General features: G+C 63.3%; 2 protein-coding genes across 2 annotated transcripts; both read right to left on the bottom strand.

The window, feature by feature from the left end:
- Nucleotides 1–86: 86 nt before the first annotated feature.
- PIGS (phosphatidylinositol glycan anchor biosynthesis class S) lies at nt 87–4,655 on the bottom strand. The gene is made up of 12 exons (XM_071447629.1): nt 4,502–4,655; nt 4,262–4,401; nt 4,077–4,188; nt 3,538–3,627; nt 3,310–3,401; nt 2,597–2,795; nt 2,031–2,173; nt 1,824–1,938; nt 1,513–1,658; nt 1,302–1,402; nt 759–969; nt 87–675 (listed from the first exon to the last, which is right to left on the bottom strand). The coding sequence occupies exons 1-12, from the start codon at nt 4,542–4,544 to the stop codon at nt 400–402; spliced, it is 1,668 nt and encodes a 555-aa protein (XP_071303730.1). The 5' UTR covers nt 4,545–4,655; the 3' UTR covers nt 87–399.
- A 360-nt stretch (nt 4,656–5,015) lies between these two features.
- ALDOC (aldolase, fructose-bisphosphate C) lies at nt 5,016–8,971 on the bottom strand. The gene is made up of 9 exons (XM_071447630.1): nt 8,839–8,971; nt 7,786–7,908; nt 7,490–7,701; nt 7,344–7,398; nt 7,102–7,262; nt 6,544–6,627; nt 6,286–6,460; nt 6,006–6,205; nt 5,016–5,506 (listed from the first exon to the last, which is right to left on the bottom strand). Exons 2-9 carry the CDS (start codon nt 7,895–7,897, stop codon nt 5,411–5,413), a joined length of 1,095 nt encoding a protein of 364 aa, XP_071303731.1. The 5' UTR covers nt 7,898–7,908; nt 8,839–8,971; the 3' UTR covers nt 5,016–5,410.
- Between the last annotated feature and the right edge of the window lie 745 nt (nt 8,972–9,716).

The following is a 9,716-nucleotide window of genomic DNA, read 5'->3' as shown; positions in this document are numbered from 1 at the left end:
ACCCATAAAGCAATGGAATGGGGCCAGGGGAAGGCAGGGCAATAGGTACCCCCCAGAAGGCTAAAGGAGGTTCACACAGCCCCACATCAGCGTCCCCCAAAGAACAGGGGGTTCTTTATTTACACAGCAGCTTCTTCTGAATACAGCACCAGGCTGGGGCTGCACAAAGGCAGCACCCTCCCTCCCCTCTCAGCCTTTGTGGGTGCAGGAGGGCTCAGCACCCAAATTGAGACCCCTTCCCACCTCCCAAAACAGCCTCTCTTGCCACTCCTGCATCCTGGCCCTGGCACACCCAAGCCAAGCAGCCAGGCCTGGACCCTGGGGTGCCTTTCTGGGCCATGAGTGTGTGACACCACCACCCCACGGGGTGGGGACAGCCCCAAGGCAGGGCACCATCGCTCAGTCCATCTTGGTGGGCTCCTTCTTACGCAGCCTGGTCTCCCGGACAATCTTGGCCAGGGACAGGAGAATTGGGACAGCCATGGGCAGGAAGAGCGGGATGTAGATGGCAAATTTCTGGTCGTCAGGGAAGTAGAGGAGATGGAGGAGAGATGGGTCAAAGAAGGCCCTCTCTGAGCAGGTGACAGCCTCCTTGCTGGCCTGGAAAGCTGCGAGCAGGTGGCCCAGGGACAGCTCGGTCACAGCGCTCTGCACAGAGGCCACTGCCCGGTACACCTGTGTGGGAACAACACCGAGGGTCAGTCCCTGGCCAGGGAGGGCAACGGGGACACTCAGCCCCCTCTGCTCCCCAGCCCTACCTCAGAGGCAACATCATCCTTGATGACAATGTTGCCAATCTTGTCCAGGAGCTGGGCCAGCGAGGTCAGCGTGGTGGACACGGTGGCGATGTTCTCCACGGTGTGGGCCCACAGCAGGTGATCCAGCTCCCAGTCAGCCAGCCCCTCATTCCCTGGGCTTTCCAGCAGGAACTCGGGGGGCACCTCTTCCCGAGACAGCCCAAAGAGTAACCTGGGAGTAGAAGGGAGTAGAAGCTCACATCAGAAGGGCTTCATTCCCATGCTGAGCTCCCTGCTCTTCTTCCCTGCTGTGTTTAGTCCCAATCCTGCCTAACTGTCTCCTGGATGTGTGGCATGATAAGCCAAGCTTCCTATCTGAGGAAATGGGAGATGTGCCAGCATCCCTGGCCATAGAGCAGTGATGGCCAGTAGCCAGCACCTTGAAGGCCACAAAGAGCCACCCTCAGAGCCCACAGAGGGAGGAGTGAACAAGCTGTTTGGGTACAGCCTGTTCTGACCCACTGATCTCCACAGAGGCCTGGGGAGGGAAGAGCACATCCTCACCGGAGCTGGGCCAGGAAAACCTCCATCACTCGTGCCATGTCCACATCCACATGCAGAGGGAGAGAGGTTTGGGGGGAAGCAGGGGTTTCCACATTGTAAACCTGTGGGAATGCATGTTAATGAGACATAGCCAGGGCCTCAGGGCCAACAGCTGGGAACGGGGAGCCACCACCTTGTCCCAGCACTGCCAGCACCCCTGTGGTTCCCATACCATGATGCCACCCCAGCGAGGGCTGTGGAAGGCGTTGGTGCTCACTGGGGCTCCATCCTTGTCCTGGATGTACAGAGGGGAGTGCGAGCGCTCTGGCACATAGAGCAGGAAGTTCAGCACGGGGTAGAGTGAGGCAGCACTGGAGCCTGCAGTGGGACAGAGTCACAGAACTCTTGTGGCTGGCAGGGACAGCAAGAGCAGCCCACAGCCCAGCTCCTCCTTCACAGCTACTCAAGCAGCTCTCACATGAGCTGGGGGGAAAGGGAGCCATGAGACAGATCCCAGTGTGCTCCCACGAGCACAGTGCTCACCCAGCCGGGCCTCCACGGGGTTGATGACGTGTGGGAGGCTGTGAGCACTCAGGAGGAAGCTGGAGGACTCCTTGTCATAGCGTGGTGTCACTCCTAGGACAGCGTAGTACAGGATCTGCAGGCACACAAGGGACATGGTGCTGGCAGAGAAGTGCACCCCAGGGAGGTCAGGGCTGGGCTTTCCTCACCATCTCCCCCAGCCCTCACCTGTGAATCCACAGAAAAGTTGGCCACCAAGCTCAGTTTGTCCAGGACGGGCTTCACAAAGCGGTTCACAGCCCCCTCAATGTCCCAGTCCACAGTGTGGGACTTGGGGTCAGGGTTCAGCAGGCTGAAGGTGATCTCATACCCTGCAAGGACCCGCAGCCTGTGAGCCACCGAGGCTGTGACAGAGCTCCCAAGAGCAGCAGAGCCTGTCCCCTCCTCCCTGGGCCACCCCAGTGTGGGGTGACACCAACAGAGCAATCACAGCACAGCCCTGGCCCAGAACTGCTACAGGCAAAGGGGTCTGTTAGCCCAGAAGCCATCCAGGGATGCCACAAGTAGAGCAGGAATGGCATCTTCCCCAGGAGCAGAAGGTTTCCTCAGCCCTGAGAACACCTTCCCCAGGAGCAGAGGGTTTCCTGAAGCCTGGGAACACCTTCCCCAGGAGCAGAGAGTTTCCTGAGGCCTGGGAACACCTTCCCCAGGAGCAGAGGGTTTCCTGAAGCCTGGGGGTATCTTCCCCAGGAGCAGAGGGTTTCCCAGCCCAGGGAGCAGGGATGGATCCATACCCAGGCTGGATTTCAGGTTGCGCCGTGCGTCGGGGCCCAGCTGCCCGTCGGGCACGCGGTCCGAGAGGGCGGCGGCGATGGAGGTGGCCGTGAAGGACATCAGCTGTGTCACCTCCCTCAGCCGGGCCTGCAGGGCAGCCAGGCCACCCCCAGCCCTCACCAGGGCGCTGCGGTGCTTCCCAACGTAGACATTGATGCCCTGGGGATGGGAGCAGAGCCCTGAGAGCAGCACGGTGCCACCTGTGACAGCCACCTGTGACATGTGCCACCTCCCAGGGGTGAAGTATGCAAAGGCTGGCACCACAAGGTGTCACAGACATCTTTTATGAAAAATTCTTTCCTTAGGATTTTTCCTCCTGAGAAGCCAAAAGGCCTCGGGAACAGAATGTAACCAATGGTTATCTGCTGCTGTGGAATGCAACAGGTGCATCTGTGATTGGTCCATTTTGGTTGTTTCTACTTAGTGGCCAATCACAGTCAGCTAGCTCGGACAGAGAGTCCAAGCCACAAGTCTTTGTTATGATTCCTTCTTTTTCTATTCTTACCTAGCCTTCTGAAGAAATCCTTTCTTCTATTCTTTTAGTATAGTTTTAATGTAATATATATCATAAAATAATAAATCAAGCCTTCTGAAACATGGAGTCAGATCCTCGTCTCTTCCCTCAACCTGAGACCCCTGTGAACACGGTCACACACAGGGTGCTGCTCCCTACCTGAGGCAGGAGAGAGGAGGTTTCAGGGACCACGTACATGGTCAGAGAGCCCAAGGTGGTGTCCTGCAGCGGGTACAGAGCAGCGTCAGCCTCTGGGGAAGATGGAAGCACTGGCAGGGTTGGGAATTTCACTCCAATCCCTGTCTCGCTCTGACACAAAGCAAAGTGTTTTCTCTGCTGTGCCAGCCTCAGGAAAAGGAGCTCCCCAGCAATTCCCTGCTCCAGTACCTCGTGCAGTCGCTGCAGCCAGTGCTGCCTCCTCCTGAGCTGTGGTGCTGCGATAGCGCATCTCATAGCGGGACGTGACGCTGGTTCTCACTGCGGGGCAGAAAACCTGAGTGAACCTGCTGATCCCAGGCCCCTCACAGGAGCCTGGTGCTCACAGGGACAAAGGACAACCCCAGGGGGACACACAGCACGAGGTCCTTTGCGTGCCAGTGGGACGAGCCATTATGGGATGTAGCACTACACTGCTAGTGAGACAGCCCCACACCAGCCAGACACATCCCACCCTCCGAGGGCTCCATCAGCCCCATCCCCAGGATGGGGGCTGGTTCCTTCCCTGCAGCATCCTGGGACCTCATTGTCCCACCCCTGCTCCCTGCACTGCCAGCTCAGGGCAGGGTGATGCTGGTGAATGGAGCTCGGGGTCCCGGGAGCTCCGGGCTGCCGGGGAGTGAAGCCACGGGCAGGCTGGGACCCCCACGAAAGGACGAGGCCACCCGTGAGGAGCAGACGGAACAGGGACAGACAAAGGAGTCTCTCACGGTTCACGGAAATCTCCATCTCCTGCACGTCCCTGAAGGGCAGCGGCCTCGGCAGGTCCCCGGGCACCGATCCCGGGGCGAAGACCACGGCCATGGGCACCACCAGCTGAACCTGCACAGGGCCAGCGTCAGCCCGGGCTCCCGAGCCCCCAGAGCCGCCGCCCCCAGGCCCGCCCGGCGCTCACCGGCTGCTGGCTGAGCCCATCGATGTCCGCGTAGGGCAGGGCAGCCCTGTAGGTTTCGGTCGTTTTCCACCACAGCGGCAGTCCCAGCACCACGGCGATGGTCGCGAAGGACAAGGCGGCGCGCCGGCCCCGCGCCCGCTCTGCAGGGACAGCGCTCAGCACCGGCCCGGCTCCTCAGGGAGCGGGGTCGGGGAGCCGGGAGACAGCGAACAAGCATCGAGCATCCGCGGCCGCCAGTACCTGCCTCATCCGCCGCCATCGCCGCCGCCGCCGCCGCCACCATCTTCACTTCCTGGCCCAGCCGGGGGCCTGGCCTGTGCCAACCCAGCCAATCAGAGCTCAGAATACCTAAAGCACCCAATGGGCGCGGCGTGCGCCGCGCGGCGGCACAGACGGGCGGGGAGCGGAACCAATCAGAGCACGTATCGGCCGTGAGGCGGTGAGCTTTGCCCTCTACGAGTGCCGCGGAGGGACATGTGTCGCCTCCCGTGGGCACCGGAGCAGCGCCGAGTACCGGGACCGGGCGGGGGACACGGAGAGAGGGGACAGGAGCTCCTCACCCGCCCCATCGCCTTTAGGCGGAGCCCACCCACCCCGCGCCAAGCTCACGGAGCCTCACGACGTGTGTGAACGGGCTGAGTGAGACCCAGCACAGCTCATTGCGTAAGTGAGAACAACACTGCCGGTGATGCCCGGAGCGGGAGGGACAAGAGCTCCCGGGTGCCCCGGCGGCGAGGAAGGAGGCGGCACAGCGCTGTCTCTACCATTTATTCGTTGTTAGGCTATTTGGTACACGGGGTGCACACGGCGAACACAACACAGGCGCCCCAAGGGCGGCAGCGACCAGGACTGCAAAGCTACGGCAGGGCAGGGGCACCCCCAGGCCTCCCCTCCTGCCCCCCACGCGGCCTGCCCTCCTCCACTCACGGCCCGGCCGGAGCCCCCGGCCAAAGGGGCACCCGGGTGGCTCCCCCCAGAGCCCGGCTGAGCCGGACCCCCCATTCCATCTGCGGACATCCCGCGGGGCGCTCTCCCCTTCCCCTCCCCGCGTGGCGGCTCCCCTGGGTGGCTGGGGTGGAAGCGGGGTGTGAGCGGTGGCGGGGAGGGGCCGGGGCGGGGGCCGGGGCCGGTGGGGTGCCCGGCCGGGGCTCAGTACGCGTGGTTGGCCACGTAGAGGGACTGCCCGGCGGCCCCCGAGTTGTCCCCGCTGCCCTCGTACTTGCCCAGCGCTGCCAGCCCGTTCACCTGCAGAGGAAGGAAAGGTCAGTGGTCACGCTTGGGTTGTCACTCGAGGTCCCCAAGTCACTGGGGACACAGCCTTCAGGGTCCCCTAGCTCATGGGGACACCTGGGGAGCAAAGCCCAGGATGTGGCTATAGCCACCCATCATTCCCCTATGGGAACACAGCTCTCACTGTTCCCCCACAGAGACAGAACTGTGTCCCTTCCATGGGGACCATGGTTCAGGGTCCCCCAGCTCATGGGGACACCTGGGGAGCAGAGCCCGGGGATGTGGCCCATGGCACCCCTCATTCCCCTCTGGGAACACAGCTCTCAGTGTCCCCCCACAGAGACAGAACTGTGTCCGTTCCGTGGGGTTCTTGGCATCCTACAGGGCACAGCCCTTGGTGTTTCCTCTCAGCCTGTGTGACATAATCCTCAGCCACCCCTCCTCCCATGGGCACACAGTGTCCCCACCTCCCCAGCCCTTGGCACTGCCCTCCCAAGAGGACCACCCCCATCACCTCTGCACGCTTGACAAACTCCTCGGTGGCAGCTTCAGCGTTGTCCTTCTGCCCACGCCAGGCGCTGAGTGCCGACGCCTGCAGCGCCCGCCCGTAGGAGAAGGTGAGGGCCCATGGCCGCACCAGCGGGCACGTGTTGATGGCATTGAGGTTGATGGAAGCCTCCTCCTCACTCTGACCCCCAGACAGGAAGGTGACACCTGTAGAGAGCAGGGTTAAGGCACGGGAGGGGACACAGGGGATCGCTCTCCTGGTCCCTGCCACATGCCAGGGCTGGTACCTGGCACAGCTGGGGGCACGGTGCGGCGCAGGGCGGTGACAGTGGCCATGGCGATCTCCTCGGGGCTGTACTTGGTGGGGCAGGAATGCCCAGGGGTCACCATGTTGGGCTTCAGCAGGGTCCCCTCCAGGTAGATGTGGTGGTCGCTCAGTGCCTTGTAGACAGCTGCCAGCACCTGGGGAGGACAGGCAGCATGCAGTCTCCCTGGCATGGCACGGCACAGCACAGTGCCTGCCCTGCTGCCACCCCACCACTCACCTTCTCCGTCACGTACTGGCACCGCTTGAGATCGTGGTCACCATCAGGCAGGATCTCTGGCTCCACGATGGGCACGATGCCGTTCTGCAAACAGCACAACAGCAGATGCCATCACAGTGATGTCCCTGGGCACCCTTCAGCCCCATGGCTACGTGGGACAATGCTCAGACCTGCAGAGCAATGCTCAGCCTCGAGGCTCAAGGCCCCCCCCTTGGCGGTGATGCCCAGCCCCATGGGGGGATAGCCAAGCTGGGATGGTCAATTCTGGGCCCTATGGGGTAATGTCCAGGTTTGTGAGGTGCACGTAGCAACACCTGGCCCCATGGATTGACACCTGACCCTCTGGGTGATGCCCGTTCCACACACGTGAGGTGTTACCCAACAGGGGTTATGTGCAGCCGCTGGGGATGATCCCCAGGGATCATCAGCACTGCACAGGCGCATTGCTGAGCCTCACAGATGTGTGCCCACCCCCGTGGGGCAATACCTGCCCACACAAGTCAATACCATCCTGCCCATCACTGCCCACCCTGTGGGGGGATGGCAGCAGGCACGTACCTGCTGGCAGATGCTGGCATAGCGGGCCAGGACGTTGGCGTTCTCCATGATGGCAAGAGCAGAGGGAGTGTGCTCGCTGATCTTCAGCACGCAACGCCACTTGGCAAAGTCTGCCCCGTCCTTCTTGTACTGGGCACAGCGCTCCCACAGCCCATCCAGACCTGGGGGGCAGCACGTCAGCCCCACAGCCACAAACCCTCCAGCCCCAAACCCCCTGGCTCCACAGCCCCTGCAACACTTACCCTGCGTGGTGGTCTCGCCATCGGTCCCAGCCAGAGGCACAACACCCTTGTCCACCTGTGGAATGAGAGGAAGGTGGTGCTGAGCCTCACCAGCACCCCACAAACACCCTCAGCACCCCACAAACCCACCAGGACACCCCCCACACCTTGATGCCCACAACGATGCCCTTGTCCTTGATCATCTGGACGAAGGGAGTGCCATCATCAGCCTTCTGGTACATGGTCTCGTGGAAGAAGATGACGCCCCCGATGCATTTCTTCACCCGGCTGTCGGCGCTGAAGAGAATCTGGCGGTACAGCCGGCGGTTCTCCTCCGTGTTTTCCACCCCAATCTGGTTGAGGCGCTTGGCCATGCTCCCTGCAGGCACCCAGCACCCTCGTCAGCCTCCATCCGGCAAGAGGAAAAGGGGTGGAGGGACAGATTTCCCCCCCCAAAACTGACCTACGGACTCATCGGCTGCCAGGATGCCCTTCCCCGGGGCCACGATACGCTGCGCGATGTCCGACAGCTCCTTCTTCTGCTCGGCCGTCAGCGCGGGGTGTTGGTGCGTCATGGTGGCGGTGGCTGCGAGCGGACGGGGACTGAGTCACGCACCAGCGCGGCGACACCCCGAAACCACACACAGCCCCTTCCCCGGGGAGCCGGGACCCGCACGGGGCTGCCAGCCCGACCCCACCGGCCAGGGCACGTTGTATAAGCCTCGTGGCAGGGATCGTGGAGGATGCCGGGCAGCTCCCAGCCATTTTGCTGCCTGCCAGCCCGCCCCCAGCCCAGCCATCTTGAGGGAGCGCAGCTCCGCGGGGACCCACGCAGGACACGAGGGGACCGGGATGGGGGTACCCTGGGGATGGGAATACCCCGCGAGGAACGGAAACAGCCCGGGGATGGGGGTGCCGGGGGGGCGGAAATACTCCAGGAAAAGGGGAAAGAAAAACCCCAGGGAGGCTCTACCTGAATCTGGAGTTACCCGGACTTTGGGGTACTCCGGAGACGGAGATACTCACTCCATCGTCGGGAATAACCCGCGGGGAGGTTACGCGGGCGATGGCGATAACACGGGGATAGGGATACCGGGGGGACGGAAATAGCCCGGGAATGGGGGACGGAGCCGCCCCAGGGCGGCACAGCCCGGGGATGGAGGTACCCAAAGTTTGGGGTACTCCAAGGATGGCGATTCCCCGGGGTTGGCGCCGTCGCGGGGCCGGTGATGCCCCCAGGAGCCGGGGCGCCCGATCTCCCGGCCGGCATCGTAGGAACTCGAGCTCCGCCAGCGCAGGACGAGTATCCTGGGTCTCCCCAAACCCTCAATACCCCCATGCCCGGGGATCTCTCTGCCCTGGAGCCCCCCAGCGCGGACCGACCCCCGGGATGCCGCACGGAAACACCCGGGAGGCTCGGCGGGGCTGCCGCCTTCCGCCGGCGGGATCCCCCGGCTGTTCCCGCAGCAGCTCCTCCCAGCCCCTCGGCTCTCCCCGACCCGCGGCTCCCCCGTACCGTGTCGAGCGGCGGCGACGAGTACGGACTGCGGGCTGCGCGCTCTGGCCCCGCGGTAAATGTGGCTGCGGTGCCGCAGAGCTACGTGACCGGCGGGGCGGCACCGGGCAGGACCGGCCCCATGCCCCGCCCCGGCCCGCCCCCGCCACCGCCCGCTCCCCCCGCCGGCTACGGCCCCCCCCTCACCGGGGTCGTGCCCCCCCGCCGGCGACAACCCCCACGCTCCTGGTGACAATCCCAGGCTGGGGACCCCACTGTATCACCCCTTTGCAATGCCTTGCCTGGTGATGGGGACCCGTCTGCGCCCCCCCTGCCACCGCACAGGGACACAGCTGAGTCACCCCTTGTCATGGGAAGGCCCCCTCGTGCCACGCAGGCACTCCACTGTGCCATCTCCAGCTGCCAGAGACCCCTCTGTCCCACCACCCCTGTTTGGTTATGGGCAGGGACCTCTGCCACCCCCCTGCTGCTGATGGGGACCCTGCAGTGCCCCCCTATTGCTACTGCCAACTAAGGACAGCGACCCCTCCATGCCACCCCCAGGCTCTGCCCCCTATTTCCACTATTATCTAAAAACAGACTTTCCCTTCATCACCCCTGGGCCAGGGACCCCCTTGTGCCACCCCCTGGCTGGGGTCACTGTTACTGTGCAGGATACCCCATCTGGGCCACCTCTGTGCCCAGGAACCAGCAGCACTGAGCCTCAGACCCTCCAGGACAGGGTGGGGACACTCACAGGAGACCAACCCCCCCTAAAAAACCACCCGCAGCCAGCCCAGGGACAATACCAGTGTCCCCACTCGGCCCACGGGGACGGCTGCCAGGGCCCCGCTGTGCTGAATCCCGCCGTAAAAGGAGGCTCAGCCGCCCTGCGTGGC

The sequence above is a fragment of the Agelaius tricolor genome, unplaced genomic scaffold (assembly GCF_023055355.1).
Source record: "Agelaius tricolor isolate 1412-34295 unplaced genomic scaffold, bAgeTri1.0.p SCAF_25, whole genome shotgun sequence".
Taxonomy (NCBI): domain Eukaryota; kingdom Metazoa; phylum Chordata; class Aves; order Passeriformes; family Icteridae; genus Agelaius; species Agelaius tricolor.
The sequence above is the reverse complement of the archived record's forward strand: the minus strand, read 5'-3'. Positions and strand labels throughout refer to the sequence as shown.

Excerpts from the sequence above, each read along its gene's own strand:
- PIGS (XM_071447629.1), bottom strand. The coding sequence starts at position 4,544 with ATGGTGGCGGCGGCGGCGGCGGCGATGGCGGCGGATGAGGCAG. Across the intron at positions 1,659-1,823 it reads CCCCGTGGAGGCCCGGCTGG|GCTCCAGTGCTGCCTCACTC; the intron begins GTGAGCACTGTG and ends GTCCCACTGCAG. Across the intron at positions 676-758 it reads AGGATGATGTTGCCTCTGAG|GTGTACCGGGCAGTGGCCTC; the intron begins GTAGGGCTGGGG and ends GTTCCCACACAG.
- ALDOC (XM_071447630.1), bottom strand. The coding sequence starts at position 7,897 with ATGACGCACCAACACCCCGCGCTGACGGCCGAGCAGAAGAAGGAGCTG. Across the intron at positions 7,263-7,343 it reads TGGCGAGACCACCACGCAGG|GTCTGGATGGGCTGTGGGAG; the intron begins GTAAGTGTTGCA and ends GCTGCCCCCCAG. Across the intron at positions 6,628-7,101 it reads ATGCCAGCATCTGCCAGCAG|AACGGCATCGTGCCCATCGT; the intron begins GTACGTGCCTGC and ends TGCTGTTTGCAG.